Genomic DNA, 25,171 nt, shown 5'->3' with positions numbered 1-25,171 from the left:
GTGATTATTGCAATCGGCTCTCACTATCACTCTTCTGCTACCGGTCTATATCTCTCATCTGCACATCTCCATTCCATCCCCTTCACATACACCCACCCTAACAGCGGACACACTACAGCCCCAACCATTCCTCCCACCATCCCGTACGTCCATCCAGTTCCCCAGCGTACCATGGCTGGATGCACTAGTCCTGTTGCTGCTGCTCCTAGAAAGCACCGCACCAGGTTATTCGCCGCCATGGCTGTGGCGGGTGTACTGTAGTACAAATCCACAATCAGAATATTCATGATGTTGTAGGCTGCTGTGATAGAGAAGCTGATGGCGAAGATGAGGACAAGAGCGTGGGAGAGGGTCGGCGTGGCTAGACTCATGAGTGCGGAGTAGCTTAGAATAGACAAGGCTGCTAGAAGCTATGATATGGTACTCATCAGTCAATAACGTCATCAAGTAATGTCAAGAATGAGGGGTAACACCGTCAATGGGAGACAAATTTGGATTCGGGCCCGCTCAATTGGAAATGCTCCGTGGTGGTGCGCTTGGAGAATCGGAGACCTGAACTGCTCCCGTAGACGCCGATAATTCCAGTCGAGCAGGAGCCCGTTGAAGGTTGTGCTTAGAAGGGATCCCACGCCAGCAGGAACGAAGACCAATCCGATTACGGAGTCATTCAGATGGTAGGTCTCCTTGAACTGTGATGGGATTCCAGCAGTGACAGCGTAGTAGCTGGCAAAGAGAAGGCCGTTGGACAGTAAGACGAGCCCGGTTGGGCGGTGCGAAAGAAGACTCAACGTGGTTAGTGGATTAGGAAGGGCAATTCTCGAAGATTTCTGGCCCGGGGTACTGGTAATCGCGGGTGCTGGATGGCGCCAATGTCTGTACCAAGCGAGGCCAGACTGGTTCCAGCCGTATGGTGAAATGGAGCCATCACCTACGATCTTGCGACATGTTTCCGGGAAGAAGATGAGGAGGGGGCAAAGAATACCCCAGATGTTATTGCAAGAAACCAGAAAATGGCCTGCCAACCCAGGTGCTGACTTAGGATCCCCCCAACCAGGGGTCCAACAGACGGCGCAAGGATGATCCCTAGAGACGTAATTCCCATATATGTACCGCGCTCAGCGGATGTTATCACGTCTGCAGTCACAGCAGAAGCGAGCGCGACGGTGCCGCTGCTACCGCAGCTCTGGATGGCGCGAAGGATCAGCAGCGCCGGGTAGCTGTGCTGCAAGGCGAGCGCGATATTACCTGTGATATAGACGGCAAAACAAAGAATATATGCTGGTCGACGGCCGGCTTGGTCGGCGAAGGATCCCATAAAGGCCGGGGCGAGACCTTGACATAGCTGTTCGGTCAGTGCAGCCAGCTGCTGATGAAAAAGTCCACGCGTACCATGTATGTTGTGATTGTCAAGTTAATCTGCGAGCTAGTGACATGTAAGTCTGCAGCAATGGAGTTCAGAGCTGGATAGTAGATGTTAGCGGAAAGTGGTGAGAAGCTGGACGCAAGCGCGGCGGTTACGATGATGAGCCGTTTCTGGCCAGGTGTAAAAATCGAGTATGGCTTCTTCGCGGGCTGTTCAGCCAGCAGGGGTGTGCCTTCGGTGGCAGGCTGGTTCGCTGCCACCAGAGTCGCTTGATACTGCTGACTGTTTGACATGATGATCTTCAACTCTATGCCCGAAATCGGAGTATTTCAGTGGTCCCAGCCAAGATTATCTTACTTCTAGACGAATGCTGCATGCTCGTGAAAACCATGATTTGCTCTATCACCTAGTGTGACAACTGACGTATATACCCATTCAACCATACTTACAATTTCGGCAATAGTCTTTCCTCTGCCTCCCCTGTGTAGATGTGTGATGGCCGCAACAACTTGCCGCGTGTCACTGTAGGTTGTTAGAATGGCCCGATATCCTACCGTCGCATCACGGCTTACGCATGTACTCCCGCCAATGCGCCATAATTCCCATGATCCGCTGGGCCAACATAGCCGCTGGGATGATCTCCGGGTCGAAGCCACTACACTTGTCAGCAGCGGGTCCAATCGAGCAACGCTTTCGTTCGGGCGCCGTACATGGCTGTGAAAATGAAATGTCCGTAGAAGTCACCGTTCACGTACAGCCCCCGCTCTGTGAAGTAGGCATCATTCGAACAAGCGCTCTCAATCCGCTCGGCTAGTTTAAAAAGCTTGTCTGCAGACATATCCAGATCTTTCAATATGGATCGGATTGGCGGTACTCGCGGATCGATGCCCTTGTAGGAGCGATGGCCATACCCAAATACCTTCACGTGTCCCTGCTTCACGTTGTGAATATAACCTGGTATATTCTTGGCCTCGCCAATCTCCCTCAAGGTTCTCTTGGCGGATTCCGTGGCGCCGAAATGCAGCGGCCCCCACGCCGACCCTATGGCCGTGATCAAGCAGGAGATAGGATCCGTCAAGGATGATGATGTGGCCAGAGCAGAGAAGACTGTCAATGCCATTCCGTGGTCCGAGTTAAGGATAGAAAATCGCCGGAAGCAAGACAGCTTGACCCGATCGGGACGACCTGTCCTTGAGTCCACAAGTCCCGCCATCACAAAAAGATTTTCATAGTATGACCTTCCCCTAGATGGCGGCGAAAATCGTAGACCCTTCCTATGACTATTCACAAGGCCAAATACCACAGCGTAGGCAGCCACAGTTTGGATTATTGCACGGTCGGTATCCTCAGGATTATTCCGATACATGTTGGCATCATGCGATGCCGGGATCATGTCAGGGTGACTAGCTAGACAAGCCGAAAGGCCCGCAACAATGAGCGGCAGCGGCGACGAGGTGCCTCTAGACAGACACTCCATCAGCGATGGCAGACGCAGATCCGATTTACTTACGGAAGGCCCCAGATCGTTCTCTGCACATCATCTGGCACGGCTAGCATGGCCTCTGTCAATCTGTGGCTGAGATTATTCCTCTGCGGCACTGTCGGATAAGATCCCCAGACAAGGAGATGCAGTACGTCCTCGAAATCACTTTGCCAAAGTTGCTCCAAGCTGTAGCCGCGGAAAAGAAGCAAACTCCTCTCATGATCCCTAGAACAGTCAGGTCGTTCCGCCACTGCAGTGGAACTCGTACGAGAAGCTTATGGCCGTCTCCACAACAGTAGTATTCCTCAACCCAGGGTCATGTACCCTGAGGCCACCAGCGACCTGATCTGCACGGTCGGCTCCCGTTCCTGGGCCTTTAATTTTTTTGAAGTCCACGGCCGAGACGGCATTTCTCCGGATTGGGATCTCATACTGCACATCGGTGCGCGAGTCTTTGACATAGAGTATTCCGGAGGACATTGAATTGACGATGCTCCGTACCGGGTTCGCTAGTCGAGTTCTGTGGCATAGATGCCCCGCCATGTTGGCGAAACCATCATTTTAAGATCGCCTAGGAGCGTGGCATAATTTCCCGGTGGTTAGCAAATGCCCGCAATAACAAATTGTCTCGGGTTTCCAAGTTTTCGACAGTGTTGCTTCCCAAGTATTGACCGTCATCAATGTTCCAGTCGTCCGTTGCAGCTTAGTCGGCTTCTTGCGGAGTAAATTTCTTGCGTATATGGCAGTTAGCCATGGTGGTACTATGCCTTATTCCGTCGTGGCACGCCATTACTTAAGGGCACTTAAACCCCGATTCTCAACGCTGGTGGCCAGGTCTCACTCTTTACAGGCCTCTTAGCGAGCGGGACTGATTGATTAAAGGGAGTGATACTCCAAGAAACGAAAGTGAATTCGATGAATATAGAATTGTTTCAATATTAACTACATTGCATAATATTCGTCATATCATAGCATGTTTTATGAAGCCTCCAATCGGTGCTTGCTTACTCGGGCATATTCTTGAAAGGCTTCTCCAAGTGCTCCTGGCAGAAAGGAAGCTTGCTAACGGTCCAAATCTCGGTGTCCTGGAAGAGAAATTTAGATCAGTAAGGGGGGCTATTACACGGGATCGCAGAACATACGGGCTTGAGGTTTTTCTTGATTTCTGTGTCAAAAGTACCAGCTTTCAGGGCAATGATCTCTGGGGCCGCGTCGGGATCGTGCGCGATGGGTGAGCCACAATCCGAACAGAAGAGACGGTGCACCGCATGGCCGGAGGATCCCGTTCCAGACCACTTCTTGATGGGTCCATTGACCGTCAATTTGTCCTTGGGGACAACGGCAACTAGAGCTGTTGGGAAGGTCAGTAACCATGGAACGGTCTTGCTTAGTGGGAGCCAAGGAGAACACCTACAGTAGGTTGACCCGCTTTGACGCTGGCAGTCGTCACAATGATCGTACCCCACGATGAGGGGTGCGTCGACGTCCACAGTGTAAGTGACAGCCTTGCACAGGCAGTGGCCGGACAAAGGCATTCTGGCAATAATTGAATGGAGAATGAAGAATTCGGGAGGGTGTTGGAGAATGCTGATTGGAGAGAAGGAGAGACTGAAGGCGACCAAGGTGCTCACGAGATGAGGACCCTCGAGAAAAGTGGAAGACGAGGGGACGTATTTATAGCTGACATCTTGCCCATCCGCGAGGTTGAGAAGATTATCACCCAAGGATCCGGATGGGCGATGGGGTGGAAGACAGCCGTTCTCGTTGACGACATGGCTGGATGGGCTGGAATTGGCGTTGGCCGCGACCGTCTGAGAAAACAACAATTTGTCATGCCCTGAAGAGGGGCGCGCCTTTGCGTCACGGGAGGACCTCTGCTTCGTTCCTTCTGTTGGACTCCCCTTCTCCAAATTCTCCACTTCTCGTCCCTCGATGCGATGCACGGTTGCTTTCCTTTCTTTGTTGCGCCTCAAAAAGAAACTTCTGCTCTAAGCCCCCCTTGCTCACACTTTCTCGGACTCCATTTCCAGCGGGTGGATCTCTCTCCCTCTCTCTCTCTCAGAGCAGGTTTCGCAACAACCACGGTAGTTTACGGAGTTACGCCGGAATCCAATCACTCCCTCACTGCACTGCCCTGCACTCTCGCCAATCATCCTCCAGCTGCCCCATATCAATCAGGGTGCTGATCGCACACTTGACATGCTGCCATCCCGAAATGGTGTGGGCGGTTGTTCCAATAGACGTGTCGATTTTAGTCCACAAACCATGCTGAACCGGTTAAGGTGCAGTGCTGGTCCCTCTTTCCATCCTACTCTTTCCGGACAAAGATTTGTCACGCTCTACCCCGGAGATGACCGGCAATGTGCTCTGAGTTAGTAGTCCATAATCGTGGAGATTTGAGATTCCTGATCCCGAATGGGGGAGCACTGGCCGCCGATCGCTGGCCGACAGCTTCGCGACACGCGGGTCGGCGGGGGATTTGTTGAGGCCACCTCAAAGCCCGTGAAGTATCCGGTCAACCGAGCAAAAGACGCTTCCTGTGCATTACTCCACACCATGCGTGAGCTCCGAGTCATAGTGGGTGTGTGTTTGTGTGTGTCGGCAAAAGCAATTATCTGCTCACCGAATGCCAAAATTTGGGCGAATGTCAGATCTGCGCGGGGTATCCCTGCTCAACATCTCCAGTACGTATGCAGCACAATCTCCCGGAAGGCTTGATACCTGCTTAGGCAGATATCATGTTTGATCCATAAATCGACCTATCATCTGCTGGAGTTGAAACCTTGTCCTCTGGAGCACTGTCATGTTCAGCACGGTGTGTAGGTAGACATGACGAAAATTGTACATCGTTGCCGAGCGCAAACACTTGTACTCGCGTTCAACATCACCCCTGGGTTTGTTCGGTCTTCATGACCTAGGCTGCACTTTGTCGTACGCTGCTTACTCCTGGGGCATGACGCTAACTGTGCAGCAAGATGTGCGATAATCCCAAAGGATGGCCCCCAAATAGAGCTGCAGAGAGTATGCCACTGCATCATGTTTGGTTTCGGCGTAGAGATTCGGATGTGACAGCTTCCAGTTCACCATCAATTCGGGCTCTGATGCGGTTTCCAAAACAAAATAGCCGATTGGCATCTACGGAAATATAACCTTTCTGGGTAGGACCCAAATGCATTTGATCACTCTGCATATGCGAAGCCATGCATAATCAAGCATCCCAGCCCAATTATTGCCTATGTATTCTACATTCTCAGTAGACAGGGTGGCTAGTGAGCGAAAGGCATGCGAGATATGAAATTGGGAAAGAGATGTGATAAGGGCGGTCAATGATCACATATGGAACAATTATGATCGTATGGCAAGCTACCGACTGGTCTTCAACCAGTCCATAGTTTTCGGTTGTCGGAAGCCACTCACAGACAGTGATGCATCTCAATGCGAGGCTCAGCTCATAAAATTAACTTCGTAGTGCTTTGCAAAACATTCGCTGTGACTTGATAGGTTTGTACACCAATTGTGATTATGTTATGTAGAAATGACAGAAGCTAGAATTGGCCATCGGTTCTCTCTCTTAAGACATGTCTCGGACTCGTCTCGGACTCATTGATTATCTGATGCCCAGATGTTCGGATATGTGGCTTATCTTGCACAGAGTAGAAAATTGCTAGTGGTCATTTGTTACAAATAAGACAAACGGAATACCGAATTCGATATCAAACTGTCATCATTCCTGCTAATGGACTCCGGTGTATCTGCTTGCTATGGACTACTTGTTTGTGATTAATTCTGTCAAACTTGAGTGTTAGTAGGGTTAACCACGATATGCATGTTCGATTTTGTCAGCAGCACTCTAGACCAGTATCAGCTATGTTCAAGATCAGAGACAGGTAAGGGCCCCTTAACATATTGATTTTTTTACACTTACCTGCATCTTTGCCGCAATCCCACCGCGAGGGCTTTTTCCGCCATATATTGTCGATTCAGCATGCTGAGCCTCCCTCGCATCATCCTTAGTAATGTACACAGAAGCCTCTCCTGGTATAGCAGGGACCCCAAGGGCCTCGTTACGGTCTGCTATCGATCGGACCTGCGCGGAGACGGACCCAGGACCAGGTGCCTTGTTGAAGGCGCGACCCTACATTAGACATACTCATTCGATGTGTTCATTATTTCGGAAAGAGCAGCCATAAAGCTCTTACCTCCGCCGCGTGAAGTTCTCGAGCATCCTCCTGTGTAATGTGGCTCTGTGGCTTCCGCGATAAAGCCTCCAATTTCTCATCGAAATTCATCTGCTTCATTGCAAGGCTTTGTGCCGTCGCTGTGCACTTGGGTCAATACAATGCCACAATGTCTAGACCTATGAACACACCTGCTGCTCCACCTCTGATCGGCCCACCACCGGTCAATTCGCTCTCGTTCTGCGCCAAAGCAGACATCCTCTGGGTCAATGCGCTGGCCGCTTTCCACGGCGCGCTTCAGTTCAGGAATATCTGGAATTTCAGATGACATGATTAATTGCCGAATGACTACTGTGTTATCCTCAATGAGGTGTATACATGTTGTTTGACCCAGATGGATGCCAATGTTTATATGTCCGATCGACCCGTTGGGACAGCGGTGATGTCACGCTTAATAAATCGAGCATTATGCCCGTCTCATCCCCTTTTGCCACCCCAGAGCACATCAGGTTCAGGAAAGATATATTTATGGAGAGTAAGCAGAGGTATGGGTACAATGGCTAGTGAGAATGACAAAGATGCTATCAGTTTCTAGAAGCAAATATTGGCTCAAGTGCTGTGGTTTGGTTTTCAGGATATCTCTCTACTAACAACCGAAGGACAGCCACCAGAAGACTCCATAATTGTTCGAATCTAGCTGGGCCCAAATACTACTAATATTGTCGCTACTACCAAATAGTTTGTGTGGGCCTTTGTCGTCACTGCGCCTTCACAGAACTCTACATACAGACTTTGCTATGTTTACAACCCCCCCTCCCCGGCCACTGATCCACATCAATTCTCTCATTGTCCGGTAATTGCACCTTGGAAAAGATGGCGTTTACTCAGACTAATTGGGGGGATGACAGCTCAAAGCAACCTCCATTGCGAATCCAACGGTGGGGCGCTGTTGTAATATTGGGACGCCTTCAGGAACGTCTATATTCGTCTACAAAGAATAAGAATGCTCTGCTCCACGAGCACGCGAGTGCTTCTACTGCAACATTCCTAAAAGACACGCAAGCACCTTCGCCAGTGTCACGTCACATCACTCGATGTAGCAGCAACCTTCTGGTACGTCTGTGGCACAGTAACATCGTATTTCGCCAAGAATGTGGTCTGATATAGAATCTTAGGTCTAGAGACCTGGCCGGCAACTTGCAGGTCTTCAGTGGAAAAACCACTACCCATGCGTCCCGACCCGATCTACAATCGTGTCACTTGAAGGGTTACAGTACTGTACCAAAGGGGTGGTACGCTACATATGCGCTTGGCCGCATCAGCAACCATAGGGGTTGGAAGGAAAAGGGAGGCAGATTGTGTTACTGTTGATGGTGGTTCAGGCATGTGGCTTTCTAATGACCTCATCTCAAGCTGACATTTGATCCAAGCCACTGGGACTGGTCTCACGCCATGAGTTCTGTAGCCAAATGACGGGGCAAGTACTTAGGAGCTATGGTAATCGGGGTACCCTTCCCTTGTTGAGGGAGAATGTCTTAGCAGACATACCATCTGCGTGAAGGGACGCATGCGTGCGAGCATACGTTTGAGCATCGCGGGAAGTTCCAATGCATTGCACCCCTCTAGCAGATTAGTCCTCGTTTTTATTACCATCTATGTCTGGTAAAGTAGTAATTTTTCTTGGCAGCATAAAGATACTATGTATGCAGTTGGTGTTGTCAATCATTGTTCCAAGATATAACTCATTTCCGTCGCTTCATGAATATATCAATGCTGGATCCGCCGATGACCATTGCAGTGGAGAATAAAAATGTATCTTTTATATCTTCTCTTCGCATACAATAGTACTATACTATTAGTACTATACTATATCAATGAATCCCAACCTTGGGTTGCAGGTGAATGATTGGATTAGCAGGCCAAGAGTCTCAGCGATAGCGATAAGCACAAGCCGGTACCGGGATATGGGCCAATGACAATACGCCTTCTTCCCGGTTCCCGTGATTCATAAAGCCGGTTCCGGCACAACAAGGCGTGATGGCCAAGAGTTTCCAATGGAAGCATTTGGGGATCTCTAGGCAGCAAGAATCAGTTTGGTTAGATTTTTGACTGGTGACGGATAGGCCCGTCATTCTCAGTTCAAATCACTAAAGCATCTTTTAATCGCGTGTGGATACGCCTCTATATATCTTTGTCGGGTAATGACGCTTTTGAGTCCACAACATTACTACTTGACCGTCACGTTTGTTGGCAGCTAGCTTTTGATTACTATAAGGGCTGATAAGAACTAAGTAATATAAATCATAAATCTCCGTTATATCCTGGCTTTGCACTAACTTTGCAGGTAACTTGTTACATTCCAAGACTTCCGGCTTCTTCGCATTTCTCACTCTACCGGAGATTAGAATGGCGCTATCTCCGCGTGCTGCTCCGGAGCCAAATCTTGGCCGCCGGCGTCTCCAACATTCATCATCGCAACAACAGCAGCATGAGCCACCGGATCATAGAGCTCGAGCCCGCATGCAAGACGTATCATTTGCCATGGCATCTAGCGAGCGAACGTAAATCATCTTAACCCTCTTATACAACCAGAACTAACATGGTTAAATAATAGACCTTCACCATCGGTGAAACGAGGTAAAAAGGCCTGCACTGAGTGTAGGCAGCAGAAGGTATGGAATGTGAACGCATGATTGTCTTTCTTATTATGAAAGAATTGGATTTCCGTATCTCCGAATGACTGTCTCTAACTGAATCGCAGGCAAAATGTGACGCCTACTTGAATCCCAGTCAGGCGTGCTCGCGTTGCTTAAAATTGAACATCCAATGTGTTATATCGGATCCCTTTCGCCGGGAACATAAACGCAAGTAGGTTGGGTCTATACTTGTCAGGATCAAAAGAGGATCAAGTGTGACCTATTCACAACAGGCGACTCTCCGAGCTCGAGCAAGAGACAGACGAGCTGCGACGAAGATTAAGATATACACAACCTGACCCTTCTCGACCCTCGCCCATCGCGATGCTAACGGCCGCGGCTGAGATGGGAGTTAACCCAGCAACTGCCGATGGCGACTTGATCTTCCATGCTCAGCCGCATACACCCCCAGTTGAAGGTTCGCAACACATATTACCTTCCCCTGGAATAGGACCGTCGTTACCAGGACCAGAGATGGTTTCTGGTGTACGTGCCCCTGATGCAACAGAGCCCCGTTCGCTGAACAACGTTTACCTTACCGGAAGTGAGATAGACGAGCTCTTCCAGATGTGAGTATACCTCTGCCCGAAAGTGTCGTTCTTGGCGTTTCTGATGCGGAACAGATTCTTCCATCAATATGCTTCCTTCCTTCCAATCCTTGACCCAGAAACCACACCAAACGTGTATTATACGCAGTCACTATTTCTGTTTTGGTCAATAGTCGGGATTGCATCCCGAACCTATTCCAAAAACCCAACCTTGCTAATCGCTCTTGCACGCACTGTGAACGAAATGGCCTTCCTCTCGATTGTATCGGGAAGCTCAGCGTGGCACAGCATTCAAGGGCTGCTGCTAGTTCTAACGTGGCCATTCCCGAAAGATGCCAATATGGCGGACGTGACGTTCCCATTAAGCGGCATGCTTCTACACATTGCCATGCAGAACGGTTTACATATCCCGATGTCCAGTCATGAGTTTTCTAAGAGAAAGAGACTTCCTGCCCCATCAGAAGTAGAAATGATCAGACGATCAGAGCTTTGGGCTCATTGCGTTATCGTTTATCAGCGGTATGTTCTTGGTGCAGGATATTCAATCCTTGGTGCTAAAAGGGTATAGTGCGTGTGTAATAAAAGGACAACCCCCTCGCTCATTGAAGAATCTAGAACCCGACGGCGAAATGAAACATTCGTTGTTTCAGAGGATTTCTCCGTCGTTGGTACTTGAACTGAAGTGTGAGGATCTAAAAACTCGCTGTAGTACAGCAGTACTGGAGCTCGGGGTTCGGGACATATCTCCTGAACAAGAGAGATCGCTCGATATACTCTTAAGGGCGTATGATGACCAAGCGCTTGATCTGGAGGCGCAGGCTTTCTCAGGTAAACCTGGTCATCTTTGTGTCAGCTATCACAGAAGCTAATGCATAATAGCGTACGATAGGTTTGCTACGAGCATGTGTCGTTTGAGTATCCAAATATTCCATCTCTTCCGAAATCCCAATTCGTTCTCATCAGGTTGTCTTGCAGCTCTGACGACAGCCGCTTGTGACACCATTAGTAGCATACACAATCTGGGACAAAGCATGGCCGGCTTTGCTACTTCTCCCATCCAGATGAACTATGCCCTGCTTCTAGCGTCCTCGGCCCTTTTACGGGTACTGAAAGGCCCACATTGGGCTACCATGGATGTTGACAAGGCTAAGTCATCTTATTTCACTGCAATCAACTTGGCCAAGCAAATGTCAGTTGAAAACTTTGATATCGCGGCCAAGACGGTCATGGTATTAAGTCAACTATGGAATAGCACCAAAGCGTTCCGCAAGGCAGATGGGAGTGAATACCTCGCGCTTCGGATTCGCAGCCGGTTGGTTGTCAGCCCTGTTATCGATACGGTGTGGTGGTGGCGAGAAGAGTTCGACCCCCTGTTCTATAGCACGGCCAGTTCCCAAAGCAATGCCCCAGAAGGTACGGCCATGCGCATCCTGATAGCAGATACGCGCGGTTACTGACGCATCTCTCATGTACGATAGGAACCGATGCAAGCCGCGATAATCCAGGGACTTCAGGGACCGCACCTGGAGGCTCTACGGACCGGCCAGATTTCTCGTATTTTGACGAGCAATTCCAGGCGGATTTTGAATGGGCGTTGACGGATGAGTTTCTCTTCGCTCCCACCGAACCGTATGGACCGCTGTAAGTCGCTAATCTCCGTTGCGAGCTGCGAAAGCAAAGAAAAGAAAATGAAAATGAAAATGAAAAAAGAATCAGGATGGACGCCCATGATGGCAAGATCCGAACACCGCTACGCCCGAATTGAGCCCTCGACGCCAGATCATCATTCGATCAGTTTACAGGGGTGAAGTGACGGGCAGTCTATCGCGTGATACCTATAGCCAACATTACCCACCAATAGTCTTGAGGTAAAAGAAGGAGGAGGGGGCGGCTACAGGAAACGCCAGATCATGGGATGGAGAAGCTTAAGGTTCAAGCCAGCCGGTCGACCCAACGGAGCCCCGGGTAGTCCAGTGAGCTAAAGCAAACCTGGCATATGCAGAGGACCTACCGGACGTCTGAGTGCCTGGTCGTCGTATATGGGTGTGCATGCCCCTGTAATCATGGCTGCTATAGGCGTTTTGTCCGGCTAAACTGTAAGCGCAATATGGATCCCTATCTTGTATGATATTACATTATCTACCTCGTATTTGTTAGACGCGGTATCCACCACAGATCGGGGCTTCTAGTCTATCTAGCAAAAGGGCTAGATTGGAGATGTAGCGCAACGGTCGATATTAACTCATGTCAGTGGTTCGTGGTGAGCCCATGATTCATGATTTAGCTGGCTCTGGTCTTATATCCAATCTTATTGCCTTCGAGATTACTTTTTCCCCCTCGCGTTATCGGCTGATACGCCAATCTTCGTGCTACATGCCAAGGAGTCAGCACTCCATTCAGCCCTCTGGTGGCTTTCCAGTGGCTGCGCCTAGCTTTTTTCTCGGCAAAAGGCTCGCTTAGAGAGAAAGTATGAAAATGCGTTCGAACTATGGAGAAGTGCACAGGCACCTCGAAAGGGAGGGGGTGGATGAGGGGCAGGGAAAGGAAAGGGAATAGACAAGTACGTACAGTAAAGAAATTGTAAAACGAAGGAGATCGGGCAGTCAGTCAGGCCGTTGGGGCTAAATGGAAGGAAGGATGACCAGCGGTCAAGTGATCCCAGGCTAAACCGGTTGTTGTCTCTCTCTTTCTTCCATTTCGCCTCCTTCCTCTTTCTCCCCCTTCTCACTTGACTCGTATTGCTTCTTGGTCAACTAACTACCCCTGCCACACACACGCACTAAATCGGGGTTACATGGCATCAGCAAGGGGGACAATCCTTTAATAGTCAGGGGGGATGTTTCGAGAATGAGGTTCTACCCCCTCTTGATGGTGAAATGCCATGTTCCATGTTTCCATGCAGCCCGGAAGGCTAACTGGGGACGGTGCATCCCGCCGTGCCGTTAGTGGCAGACGACGGCGTGGATAGGGCTCTTTCACACCATCCAACTAAGCAGAAGAAGGCAGGTGCTAATTTAATTTACGTCGATATGATACACTTGGTCTGCGACTAGTCTGGCATGGACCAATCTGGGGAATTGACTGTGTCCATTCAATGTCTAGAAGTGCTCAGCTGCTTATCAGTCCCAGTTCATCCTCCGTCCCCGCCCGGCCCCAAAAACAGTCCGCGCATTGTCCAATGGTCGAGGCTGGTTTGTCATGGACTAGTGCATGATAACGGAAGAGCAGGAGCAAACGGTGGTCCTCGTCATGTCACTGTGGAAATGCGATCTTCGTGCTGAGTGGCTTCGATACACATCTGGATGACCTTTTGCCCCAGGCCACGGCGCGACCGAGTCGATCGACAAGAATTCTGCACGGGAAAGAGGAAAACACGAAGAATGCCACGCGATGCGAGAAAGAACATCCAAAGGAAAAACCTCGGCTAGACCACCGCCAAGTCCAGACAATCCCCGATTGGCTTTCGCTGAAGCCGTGTGGACGATAGCTCGAATACATTTGCGCCAGCCAATTCGCCGTGTGAAGCCCGCCGGCGCTTCGCTAGCTTATCGCAAACAAGCCTGGTGCAAAAGGGGCTAGTCCGCCGGACCAGACCCGGGGAAAGTGTCCATAATGTCTTGCCCTTCTGCTGCCGCCGTATCAGCGTTGCTTTTTCCGCCGATATTCGTTGGTAATCTTTTCTTTATCTCTTAGGCACTGGTTTGCATTGGGATCCCTCTTCGTCCAACACAACCACTTGCGTGGTCTCGTTTCCCATCTTGCCACCACCCCAACCCCCGATCCTTTCGCTCACGTCCGAGACATACCTCCGGTCAAGGGCACCCTTTCCCCCCTCCCCCTTCAGACTTATTGCAGGCACCCTAGTGGTAGCTTGTTCTTTCCTGGTTTATTCGCCGAATCAAGTGCACGTGTGCCTTTGGTCGCGTGTCTATTCCCGTCAATGAGAACGCTCGAATGATCATATCCCCACCTGGGTCGACTGCGATCGAGCTCTTCCGCTGTACTAGTAGTAATTCAGCTGGCTCACCGGACCGGACGATGGACAGTAGACTTCCTTTTGCCCCAATTTTTAGGTTCTGGGGCTAGCTCCTTCACCGGAGGGGCGCGCCTTATGCGCTTCGGTGCAACTTATCGGGTCTGCGCGAAACTATGAGACTCACTCATCTGAAATTTCCTAGGCAGCCAAATTGCAAGGAGGGTAGGGATGGAAGCATTCCTCGAGGGCCGTGCATGTCGTGCATGGGCTGACAATGGCGAATGCGCACTCAAGTCCGCCACTGGCTGGATCTACTAGCTAACGCACGACTGGTTCCAAGTCCAATCCAGCTACTACCAAAGCTAAGACACATTCAGGTTACATCGGAACATGGCGAACAGACTGGGGTAACTGATAACTGGAGAGATAAACTCTCCCGCAATCAGTGGACGCCACCAGCTCGTTTAATTTATTTCCTAGTCCGATAAGGCGTCGGGTTACCGTCGGCTCTATTTGCGCCTCTTGTCGTTGCGATCCAGCAGAGGGTAAACTGAGTGGTATATGATGCTTTCATCCGCCCCCCATTTCCAGATTCCGTTGTTTTCTCCTCTGAACCAGTGGAAGAGTTCCGCGCATGCTCTATAATCTTCATTGAACTTCCCCCAAGCCTTTCTTCGTGCTTTCCCTCGTCGACTGCCGCGATGAGTGAGAAAGAGCAGGCTTTCAGCACGGCGGTGGCTGATGAATCCTCCCCGGAGGCAGCCACCGTCCATCTCAAGAACCTAAAGGAGCAGCACCATTGGGATCCGAACCTTCCTGACGATATTGCCGATGAAATCGATGAGGCCCTTCATACAGATGACAAGGGTGCCCGCGTGGGCATCACGCAGGAGCTCCTCGATAATTCGCCGTACCCCGAGGTGCGTGCGGCCGTGCCCAACTACGATGAAGGAGGGCACACCAACACCCTTCGTGCCTGGACCATTGGTTTGCTCTTTGCGACTATCGGTTCGGCGCTTAACATGCTGTTCTCTATGCGTGACCCCTACATTGTTATTCCTTCCTACGTTGCCCAGGTTGTCGCCTACCCTGTTGGTGTCGCATGGGCGAAATTCATTCCCAGCAAGAAGTTCCGCTTCTTTGGAATCGAGTGCAACACGAACCCCGGTCCCTTCAGCAAGAAGGAACATTGTCTAATTGTCGTCATGGCCAATGCTACCTTTGGTGGTGGTGCTGCTTATGCGACTGACGTGTTATTGGCCCAGCGTGCCTTCTACAAGCAGCGTTTCGGATGGGCATTTGAGATCTTCATGTGTATCTCGACTCAGATGCTCGGGTTTGGTATGGCTGGATTCTTCCACCGCTTCCTGGTCACTCCAGCTGCCATGATCTGGCCTTCCAATCTGATCAACTGCACCCTGTTCTCGGCGCTTCATGATCACAGCAGGCCTGATCCCAGCAAGGTAGCCGGATGGAGGATTGGCAAGTACCGTTTCTTCCTCTACGTTATGATCGGGTCCTTCTGCTGGTATTGGATCCCCGGCGTTATCGCCCCGTTCCTCAGTGTCTTCGCCTGGGTGACCTGGATCAAACCCCAAAATGCCGTGATCAACCAGCTCTTTGGCGGTGATACCGGCCTGTCTCTGATCCCTATGACCTTTGACTGGACGCAAATCTCTGGCTTCAACTTCAGTCCCCTGATCGCCCCTTGGCACGCCATTGCCAACACCCTTATTGGTATGTTCATCTTCTTCTGGATTGTCACCATTGGCATGCATTACAGCGGCATGTGGTGGTTCGAGTACTTGCCTATGAGCGATTCGAACAGTTACGACAACACTGGTGCGCAGTACAATGTGTCCAGAATCATGAACAGTGACTTCACTCTCAATATTCAGGCGTACAAGGAATACTCGCCACTCTTCCTATCCACCACCTTCAGTCTCTGCTACGGACTGTCATTTGCGACCATCATTGCTATTCTCATTCACACCGGTCTGTTCCACGGTAAAGAACTGTGGGTGCGTTTCCGCAATTTTGGCAAGGAAGAGGAGGATGTCCACGCCCGCCTGATGTCCAAGTACAAGCCGGTGCCCCTCTGGTGGTATGCCGCGGTCACCCTGATCATGATTGGAATTGGTTTGGGCATGGTCCTGGGATACCCCACTCACCTGAGCTGGTGGGCATTCTTCGTTTCTCTAATCATGGCTGTGGTGTGGTACGTGCCAATTGGTATCGTGCAAGCCGCCACCAACATCGCCATCGGTCTGAACGTCTTGACGGAGTTCATTGTCGGCTACATTCAGCCCGGAAAGCCCATGGCCATGATGTTGTTCAAGACCTACGGCTACATGAGCATGTACCAAGGACTCTACTTCAACCAGGACATGAAACTAGGTAAGCACCCATCCCTCACCCCCACAAGCCATACTCAACCCACTAACCCTTACCCAGCGCACTACATGAAACTTCCCCCAAGAGTGACCTTCGCCGCCCAAATGATCGCCGCTCTGTGGTCCTCCGTCGTCCAAATCGCTGTGATGAACTGGGGTCTCGCCACCATCAAAGACGTCTGCAGCGAAACCCAAGCAGACAACTACAGCTGCCCCAACGGCCGTGTCTTCTACCAAGCCTCCGTGATCTGGGGTCTGATCGGCCCCCAGCGCATCTTCTCCCCGGGCCAACTCTACTCTGGCCTCATGTGGTTCTGGCTCGCTGGCGCCATCCTCCCCGTCCTCATCTACATCGGCGCACGCATGTACCCCAAGAGCCGGATCCGCTTCCTCAGCGCCCCGCTCATCTTCGGCGGTGCGGGTCTAATTCCCCCCGCCACCCCCCTCAACTATCTCACCTGGGGTCTGGTCGGTATCGTCTTCAACAAGTACATCCGGGACCGCTGGCGCGGCTGGTGGATGCACTACAACTATGTCCTATCGGCAGGTCTAGATGTCGGGTTGGATCTGTGTACCATCCTCATTTTCTTGACCCTCGATTTGACCGGTACTAGTTTCCCGACTTGGTGGGGTACTAGTATTACCGGTTCTACTATGGATATGGCGGGTACTGCGGTGCAGAAGGTCTTGCCGGCAGGGCAGACATTTGGACCGAAGAGTTGGTAGTGAGTTGGAGGATTGCATGAGATGTATGTTGGGATGTGTCTCTTGATGACGATGAATGGGGGGTGGACCTTTTCTTCTTCTTTTTGTGTGTATATGCTACGCAGCTATGATCACGAACCCCCCTATCTCTGCTAAGCTATTAGTGTAATCCATAATGTGAATACTTGTGACATATTTTTGCTTTGCATATTGGGATTTTATGACGGTGTCGTCGAATAATTGTTGCTCAGACATGTGATGGATCATATGTTCAGGTTGTTTTGCAGTGTGAGCGTTGAGAGGAAAAGAAACCACCACTGTATGAATAGACGCGTGTCAAGAAAAATATCAATAATGAAATTAATCATCTCATCATGTCATTCATTGCATGTATGAATGCTAGCTATGTAAATATATACTAATCCATTCTCGCAACTCGCTTATACATATACATCAGAATCGAAACTCTTCCATCGTCGCGCCCACCCCTTTCTCCGGGAAATATTCTATGCACAGGGGACGGACGGCTGGATAACCTTTCTTCCGGATATCTCCATTTTGCCAATACAACACAACCACTCGTTCAAGCCGAACCAGGCTGTCTGCGCTTCATACCGACCTGCAGTCCGAGGGGCTTCCTCAAGAAACCCTCTCTCGTCTCCATGGGGCCTTCCTGCTGCATCTCGAATTCAAAAAGACGGAAGACCGTACCGCAGATAACCAGGAGTTCCATCTCCGCGACGTTGCGACCGACACAGGCTCTGGGGCCGGTGCTGAAGGGAATGAAAGCGGCCTTTTGACGAGGGGTGAGGCGGGCAGGGTCCCAGCGCTCCGGGACGAATTGCTCGGCATCGGGGCCCCAAATCTCCGTGGAGCGGTGGATGGTGTAGCTGGGCACGGAGACAATGTCGCCGGGGTAGAAGGTGTGGCCAGAGATGGTGACGGGGGGGTTACCGGCGGGGATTTCACGGGGGAGACCCATAGCGGAGGTGCTGTGGATGCGCATGGTTTCCCAGATGACCCATTGGAGGTAGGGAATGTCCTTGACCATGGAGTGGGTGGGGACGTCGACGTCTTGAGGGATGGCTTCGTCCAGGACCTTGTGGAGCTTCTCGATCACCCCGGGCGTGCGCATGCACCAGTAGAGGATGGCGCAGGAGGTGTTGGAGGTGGTATCGGATCCGGCGATCAGCTGGGTCAAAGCTTCGGCGGTAAGTTCGGCGCGACCGAGCTTTTCGCCGTTGCCATCCTTGCCTTCCATGAGGCGGGCGAGCAGGTCGACACGGGTGTTGTTGGCCATGACTTCGGGGCGGAGACGCTCGTTGACCCGGGCGACGGCAATACCAGCCAGGTCCTCGACGGCCTGGATACCATCACGGAAGAAACTGTCGGGGATGTACTTGGCAAAGGGCTTCAGAGCCGGGTAGCAACCCAGGGTGGCGGAGACTTCACCGCGGCGGTTGAGGACCTCGACGGCTTGGACGTAGGAGGGGGGCGAGTCGGGAGTCTTGCGCATCTCGGCAATATCCTTGCCCTTATCGAGCATGCCGAAGGGAGCGCCGAAGGCCAGGTCACCGATGATGTCGAAAGCCAGGTAGTTGAACCAGTTCAGGGCGTCCAGACTGGCGAAACCGGTCTTGGGGTTGCGCTGGGTATCGGCCATGCGGTTCCATTGCTTGACGAACAGCTCGATGTTGCCGTGAATGTACTGCTCGAACTGGCCGATGGACTTCATACTGAAGGTGTGGGAGACGGTCTTGCGCTTGCGGGTGTGCTCCGCGCGGTCGCGCGTGTTGAAGAGACCACGGTGAATGGAGACGAAGGCATCGTAGAAATCACTGGAACAAGGAGTTGATTAGCTTCTGATGAAGAATGGTTCCATATGCCAGTGATAGTCCAGGAACGAAAGTAAAAGAAAACAGAGAAAAAAAAAAAGAAAAAAAAAGTTGGAGGAGGGGGGCACGTACGACTTCAGGAAACCATTTCCGTGGCCGTAAACAGCCTGGATGGCCCCATCATCGGCGATGGAGGTATGACGGGGGGCGAGGCGAACGAGCTTTCCGTATTTCTTGTGAGCGTTGTCGACAGCGATGAAACGATGACCGCGACGAGTTTGCAGGAGCACCCAGAAATTGGTGAAGGCGGCCAGACCGGGGGCGGGGATATCACGAAGGTGAGAGCGTTGTAGATAAGGAAGGAGATAGTAGAGGACTAGCAAGGCTAGACCCAGATAGGCCCCGTAGGGTGACAGGAGCAGGGCGAGCATGATTGTTTTTGTGGGGGAAGGAAGGTAAGTATCTAGCTGAATGAGCTCGGATGTTAACACCGGCAAATGCAATGAGGGAGAAGCAATTCCTCAGCCGCAAAATGCAGCCGGGAATGTGGGTGCCAAGGAAGACCAACTTACCTCCGACGAAATAAGCAACTATAAGGTAATGAATATTTAATAAAAATAAATTGGTTGGAAAATGAAAAAGATATCAAAACTAGTCCACTTCACTCAAATATCGCCATGGATGAAGAAGAATGTTTTCTTGTTCGAGAGGAAGATGGTTGAACTGGTTCACCTCCTTATTTTTGAGTTGAAGCCCCGAGCATATTTATGGCAGACGGGCAGCATTGGATCCCCGAGGCAAAGACAGGCAACGGAAGGGAAAATCGGGAGTCTCTGCTGAGCCGCGACTGATCTGCCAGCCGATTTGTAGCGCCGGTCCCCTTGCACTTCCCCGCTTGTGCTCGGTTGTTAACTTTGTTCGCATAGACTTTGGGATACTCTGGAGGATTCCCGTGGGATTGGTGGGAGATCCTGACCCCAAAGGGATGATACATTGGATGGATCCATGGAGATAAATGGGGATACAGCCAGTGAGAGAGATGCCAATGGTCAAACCGCCATTTGCTTTCTCATTCTGGATCTCGTGACTCCGGGGAGGCGGGAGTTACGGATGCATTAAAGGTAATCAATGTTCATGACTAAGGTGTTTATGTACATAGCTCGTGACTTGTAACTACTTACAGTGCTACTCCTCACTTGCCTCATTTGGCAACATGTCCCGACCCGCCTCTAAGGAATCCTTCTGATCCTTTGGTAGGTGTTATGATTACGGTAGTGTCCATTCCCTACCAACGACTTCCCTCCACGCGGTACAATCCATTCTTCCGTTTCTCCGCCTCCCATCGCTCAATCCACGCCTTCATGCGCTCCCGACTTTTCCGGCTACCCACGTTCACCGTGGGGATCACCCGTCCGATCCGGAGTGCACAGCAGAACATGCTCAACTCCCGAAAGGAGCTGTGCTCGCTGTACGGCACTCCAAAGCAGGCACTTTCCCGCGTACTCCCCCGCTGTGGCACCAGGTCTTTCGCAGAGAAAGGCGTCTTCCAATGCGCCGAGTTGAGCACCACCGACACCGGTGGGTTGTCCAGCATTCTTCCAGCTGGCGGTCGATACGTCCACCCCGTGGGTCGAAATCCCACCACCCGCGTGAAGTGCGGCTTCATCGAGTCCAGGTAATCGGCCAGCGTCTCCGCCCGGATCTCAAAGAGCGTCTGCATATGCACCTGCGCCTCCGTGGGATCGTCCGTCAGCAGCGATGACAGCTCAGCATCCTCGAGGCACGCACAGACCCGCTGCTTAGCTGGCGTTGCGTAGATTTTGCTCTTCAATGCCCGCGCAATCCCCAGGCAAATGCGTTCCTTGCCGATGCTGTACGTTCCAATCACCACCAATAACCGCCCCGGAGGACGGCTCCCTTGCGTTGGAGACGGGCGGGATCCAGTCACTGCCGTAACAAACTTGCTCAGCATTCCGCTTTTCCCATTGACTGGTCGTCCGAATGCTCGGCCGTTGGTATCATTGGCGTCTTGGTCGAGCTCAACGCAGAGGTCCGCGCAAGCTTCGATGACGTCTTCTTGGCCTGGGAATGCGTACTTAGGGCTCAGATAGGTAGTGTCGAGATAGCAGGCGTCGATTCGTTGCTGGCGAGCCTTGCCAGTTGCAGGATCAGTGATCTCCGGGCGGAGAAGGGCATGCTGCACATGCAACGGCGAGGCGCGAAAGTCACCACAGTGAAGGACACGGTGTGTCCTTTGCGAGGGGCCGGATCCCATTAACTTCTCGAAAAGAAAGATGGCGCTCCCGGGACAATGATTCGCTTCGATCAAGGTCACTTGCGCTCCTCCCGTCCCCGGGATTTCCGTCTTCTGTTCGAACTCCAGTGGTACAAGCCACTTCCGGTCAACTTTCAATTGCTGGCACACCAAATTGGCCGTAGGCCTGCTGCAGTAGATTGGTCCATGGCGCCAGGACCCCGTAAGGCCGACGTAATGATCGCTGTGGAAGTGACTGAGGAAATACGCGTTGCACCCCTCGACGGCTCCGTATCGAAACGCATCCACGCAGAGGGAGAAGCCAGGGATGATCTTGTAGAACGGACACGTCCGTTGATAAGCCTGTTTGCCACGGGACGCAACCTCGTTGGCCGCCGCTGCATTCCATGCTGTATCTTCCGCGTTGCCGGCCATGAGCTTCGAAAAGGCCGACCTCGTTCCTGCGACGCCAGAGGCATATGGGTCACGCTGCGCTGGTCTCGCGATAGCAGCCCGGTCGGCAAGACTCATTCCTTTCGACGACTTCAACTCCGGTCCCGGCTCCGGGTCCGGGTCTGGCTCCGCCTCTGGCTCATGTTTCAACGACTCCGTAGGCTTCCCATCAAGACAATCGTTGACATGTACCGAGACATCCTAGAACAACCATTACCACCAGCACCAGAGACACAATCCGCACAACTTACCGTCTCAGACAAGCCTGTCAAAACAGCCTGACATACAGGGCACACAGGCACTTCACAGCCAAAGTCTTCACCCGAAATCCCGCTATCATCAAGTCCAATGTCGCCTTTGAAATCCTCATCATCGTCAAATGCATCTAAGAAGTCTTCTTCCCCTCGGAACTCGTCCTCTTCAAGATCGTCAAAATTCGCGTAAACATCATCGTCGTGGCTCGTGGCTTCTCTTACCGGTGGTGTGTCGACATCGACTGCGGGAGCCTGGGTTTCGTCTGCCGAGATTATTTTCCCGTCCGATACCCCGGCCTCAATCTCAGTCCCATTCTCGTATTCCCTGAACTGCTCCAGATCCTCGCTCTCACTGTCCGATTCATCAATGAATGGCCCGCTGACTGACCGAGACGGCTTCTGAGTTGACTTCGATTCAGCGCCACTCTCGCTCTCTGTCTTCTGCTTATCCCCCCCACTCCCATTATCAATATCATTCTCCAGCGAAATACCCTCCTCAACCCTCCTCTTCTTCACACTGCCCCCATTTTCCTGAAACCGTTCCTCCTCTTCCTCCCAAATATCCTCGGGCGTCTTCTCCCTCACATAGTCCCCTCCATTCGTAAAACTCACCACCTTCTTCGCATCCTCCAAAAACAAACCCCCGGCACCAGCAGCCCCATTCCCACCCCTCACCCCCGAGGACCCTGCATCGCCAGTTGCATCATTCTTCTCCGCCTTCGTCGCGAACTGCGTGATCCGCGACTGCCGAGACGTAGCTTTCGGCGGCCCGTCCGCCTTTTGGAAGAAACTGAGAAGGCTGGTGTTGCGTTTCGTGGTTTTTGATTTCGCCGGCCTTGGCCGAGAGGGCGTAGATGGTTTTCGAGGAGGGAATGGCGTAGGCATGGTTTGAGCCTGGTGATTGATCGTGTGCTTTCGTTGCTTTATCGCGTGGTCAAAGTGGCGGGCGGGCGGATAATTTATGCGTGAGGGTATGGGTATGTATGGCGGATTGGGAGCGTTAAAGCATATTCATACAAGACTAAGTCATGAATATAGTATAAAATATGATAATTGAGATGTAACTGTACAAATGGTTGCCTCATGAAATCGAGGAGCGCGGTGAGTAGAATCAGAGGCAGTCGAATAGCCAAAGCGGCGAAAAGAGATAAGGCGCGGGCGCGGCCGGCGGAGACTCGACTCGATTTTCGCGACACGAAGTCAGGTGACTGTTCCACCCATTGGTTTCCATTTGCGGTTGTTACTATCAAATTAGAGGAGCGGGTGGGAGTAACTACTACTACTTATGATGGTAGGCGGATGGGCTTTGTTATTTGGTTTTTATATTCATTTTTATCCTAGCTACTAGGTATCCGCACACTCCGTTCCTTTTCTTTTTATCATGTGTCCAGGAGAGCTTTACCAGTTAAACCTAGTAGTACCCACTAGTATTCGTCCTCCCTCTGACATCTAGTACTCCTAGTAGTCAGTAAATGTAGTATGCAGCATCATCACCATCATTCAGCATCTGCAATTCCGGGCACATCAAATCAGCCCCAATCATAGGAGCAGTACTTCGTCCAGTCACTCTGCTCTGGCCTGATGCTTTCCATCCACGCAGACCCTCCTCTTTATATCTCTCTTTCTCTCCGCCATGTTTAACCATGGATATCAGCAACATAATAAAAGTGAAACCCGCATGACAACGACAAACATCATCACATCGTGAAGATTAAATCTGCAAATCAAAGAAGAAATAAAAAGAAAAATACATAAAAGAGAAAAGTCAATCCCATCCGTAGAGCAAAAAAAAAACCCCAACCAACCATCAAAGCGACAATCGGTCAATCAAAGCAAAATCACCGAGCTTTGCCAGCCTGGTTCGCAGCCTCTGTTCATGAACATCAATATTAGCAATCCATACCCCCAAAACACACTCAAACAGATACACCTATGTTCCTTCAAATAGAGAGACCAGGGATGAAGCATACCTCTCCTCGTCGCATCCTCCAAAAGCCCAATATCGACCTCCGACCTCGGCAACATAACATAGCGCACCACACTACCACGGATAAACATGTTCTTCACGGAGGACAGATGCGGGTATTTATCCAGATCCAGAACGTCGACATCATCCAGCTTAATGTTCAGGTACTGGTCGACGGATTTGAGAGTGCCGCGGATGCGAATGTCGTTCTTGAGTTCGATGGTCACCGTTTGGTTGGTAAGAGTCTTGAAGAAGCTGCAAAGTAATTATCCCCGTGGTGGGAAGTATTAGCCGTGGTTGCCTTGGTGCTGGTTTGAGGATCTCGGGCGCTTTCTTACCTGAAGAAGAGCATGGTTGCGGTGCGAGGTGGGGGAGAATATGGAGGGGTGTTGATGCGGTCGGAGTTGTGATTTTGTTGTTGAATGGACTAGTAGCGCATTGGCTGCTGAGTATTTAGTAAGGAGGTATCGATTGGATCCTTTCCTTGTGGGGCTGGCGGTGGGAGACGTGAAGACGAGGAATATGCGATTATCTGGAGCTGCGGGTATGATGCTGCGGTTTGGTGTTGAGCATTGTGATTGGGTCACGTGATTGGCGTGTCAGCTGTGCTGGCTATGACATTCGATTGTGGAATCAACACAGAGTTGTTCTGAGTATTCTAGTCAAATTTGGAGCAGACTTATAGTATCCATCCCCTGAAAGTCAAATATGCATGATTCAGGTATGCGAGATGTAGACAGCAGGTTCGTCGGGTGTATATCTCGGATTTAACCTACTTGTACTAACAACTTACTAGTATAGCTACCAAATATATAATATCGATCTGCTGGGTATCAAATGAGTGTCATTGCCCACAGCTATCCACCCTAGTGTCCACCAGCCATCAATCTGCATTCATCATCTCTCATTCCGCATAAAAAAAGGGGTATTTGAAAAGAGCGATAAGAAAGACACAACTCCCGCTATTACATTAGATGCGCCACCAGGGCAGCTTGGGGTTCATAGTGTACCTTGGGCAGCCCGAATGAAACCTCGGCGTCGAATGGAAAGAGAAGGGACGGAGAAGC

General features: G+C 51.1%; 10 protein-coding genes across 10 annotated transcripts; 2 read left to right on the top strand and 8 right to left on the bottom strand.

The window, feature by feature from the left end:
- Nucleotides 1-26: 26 nt before the first annotated feature.
- Nucleotides 27-371, bottom strand: AKAW2_40403S (uncharacterized protein; the record flags this gene model as incomplete). The annotated part of the gene is made up of 1 exon (XM_041688727.1): nucleotides 27-371. One exon carries the CDS (start codon nucleotides 369-371, stop codon nucleotides 27-29), a length of 345 nt encoding a protein of 114 aa, XP_041542483.1.
- Nucleotides 372-928: 557 nt separating this feature from the next.
- Nucleotides 929-1,656, bottom strand: AKAW2_40402S (putative MFS efflux transporter; the record flags this gene model as incomplete). Its single annotated transcript, XM_041688726.1, has 2 exons — nucleotides 929-1,342; nucleotides 1,390-1,656. The coding sequence occupies 2 exons, from the start codon at nucleotides 1,654-1,656 to the stop codon at nucleotides 929-931; spliced, it is 681 nt and encodes a 226-aa protein (XP_041542482.1).
- Nucleotides 1,657-1,808: 152 nt separating this feature from the next.
- On the bottom strand, nucleotides 1,809-3,389 carry AKAW2_40401S (putative citrate synthase; the record flags this gene model as incomplete). The annotated part of the gene is made up of 5 exons (XM_041688725.1): nucleotides 1,809-1,885; nucleotides 1,936-2,018; nucleotides 2,074-2,823; nucleotides 2,874-3,071; nucleotides 3,115-3,389. The coding sequence occupies 5 exons, from the start codon at nucleotides 3,387-3,389 to the stop codon at nucleotides 1,809-1,811; spliced, it is 1,383 nt and encodes a 460-aa protein (XP_041542481.1).
- A 560-nt stretch (nucleotides 3,390-3,949) lies between these two features.
- Nucleotides 3,950-4,381, bottom strand: AKAW2_40400S (GFA family protein; the record flags this gene model as incomplete). The annotated part of the gene is made up of 2 exons (XM_041688724.1): nucleotides 3,950-4,197; nucleotides 4,261-4,381. 2 exons carry the CDS (start codon nucleotides 4,379-4,381, stop codon nucleotides 3,950-3,952), a joined length of 369 nt encoding a protein of 122 aa, XP_041542480.1.
- Nucleotides 4,382-6,657: 2,276 nt separating this feature from the next.
- AKAW2_40399S (uncharacterized protein) lies at nucleotides 6,658-7,282 on the bottom strand (the record flags this gene model as incomplete). The annotated part of the gene is made up of 4 exons (XM_041688722.1): nucleotides 6,658-6,696; nucleotides 6,772-6,981; nucleotides 7,046-7,164; nucleotides 7,216-7,282. 4 exons carry the CDS (start codon nucleotides 7,280-7,282, stop codon nucleotides 6,658-6,660), a joined length of 435 nt encoding a protein of 144 aa, XP_041542479.1.
- A 2,148-nt stretch (nucleotides 7,283-9,430) lies between these two features.
- On the top strand, nucleotides 9,431-11,913 carry AKAW2_40398A (uncharacterized protein; the record flags this gene model as incomplete). Its single annotated transcript, XM_041688721.1, has 8 exons — nucleotides 9,431-9,585; nucleotides 9,639-9,696; nucleotides 9,786-9,892; nucleotides 9,954-10,289; nucleotides 10,344-10,787; nucleotides 10,837-11,096; nucleotides 11,148-11,681; nucleotides 11,747-11,913. 8 exons carry the CDS (start codon nucleotides 9,431-9,433, stop codon nucleotides 11,911-11,913), a joined length of 2,061 nt encoding a protein of 686 aa, XP_041542478.1.
- Nucleotides 11,914-14,945: 3,032 nt separating this feature from the next.
- Nucleotides 14,946-17,363, top strand: optB (small oligopeptide transporter, OPT family; the record flags this gene model as incomplete). The annotated part of the gene is made up of 2 exons (XM_041688720.1): nucleotides 14,946-16,641; nucleotides 16,699-17,363. 2 exons carry the CDS (start codon nucleotides 14,946-14,948, stop codon nucleotides 17,361-17,363), a joined length of 2,361 nt encoding a protein of 786 aa, XP_041542477.1.
- A 562-nt stretch (nucleotides 17,364-17,925) lies between these two features.
- Nucleotides 17,926-19,608, bottom strand: AKAW2_40396S (cytochrome P450; the record flags this gene model as incomplete). Its single annotated transcript, XM_041688719.1, has 2 exons — nucleotides 17,926-19,180; nucleotides 19,310-19,608. The coding sequence occupies 2 exons, from the start codon at nucleotides 19,606-19,608 to the stop codon at nucleotides 17,926-17,928; spliced, it is 1,554 nt and encodes a 517-aa protein (XP_041542476.1).
- Nucleotides 19,609-20,462: 854 nt separating this feature from the next.
- AKAW2_40395S (DNA cross-link repair protein PSO2) lies at nucleotides 20,463-23,023 on the bottom strand (the record flags this gene model as incomplete). Its single annotated transcript, XM_041688718.1, has 2 exons — nucleotides 20,463-22,085; nucleotides 22,136-23,023. The coding sequence occupies 2 exons, from the start codon at nucleotides 23,021-23,023 to the stop codon at nucleotides 20,463-20,465; spliced, it is 2,511 nt and encodes an 836-aa protein (XP_041542475.1).
- A 953-nt stretch (nucleotides 23,024-23,976) lies between these two features.
- LSM2 (Sm-like protein LSM2) lies at nucleotides 23,977-24,456 on the bottom strand (the record flags this gene model as incomplete). The annotated part of the gene is made up of 3 exons (XM_041688717.1): nucleotides 23,977-24,008; nucleotides 24,109-24,359; nucleotides 24,443-24,456. 3 exons carry the CDS (start codon nucleotides 24,454-24,456, stop codon nucleotides 23,977-23,979), a joined length of 297 nt encoding a protein of 98 aa, XP_041542474.1.
- Nucleotides 24,457-25,171: the final 715 nt, after the last annotated feature.

The sequence above is a fragment of the Aspergillus luchuensis genome, chromosome 4 (assembly GCF_016861625.1).
Source record: "Aspergillus luchuensis IFO 4308 DNA, chromosome 4, nearly complete sequence".
NCBI classification, from domain to species: Eukaryota; Fungi; Ascomycota; class Eurotiomycetes; order Eurotiales; family Aspergillaceae; genus Aspergillus; species Aspergillus luchuensis.
The sequence above is the reverse complement of the archived record's forward strand: the minus strand, read 5'-3'. Positions and strand labels throughout refer to the sequence as shown.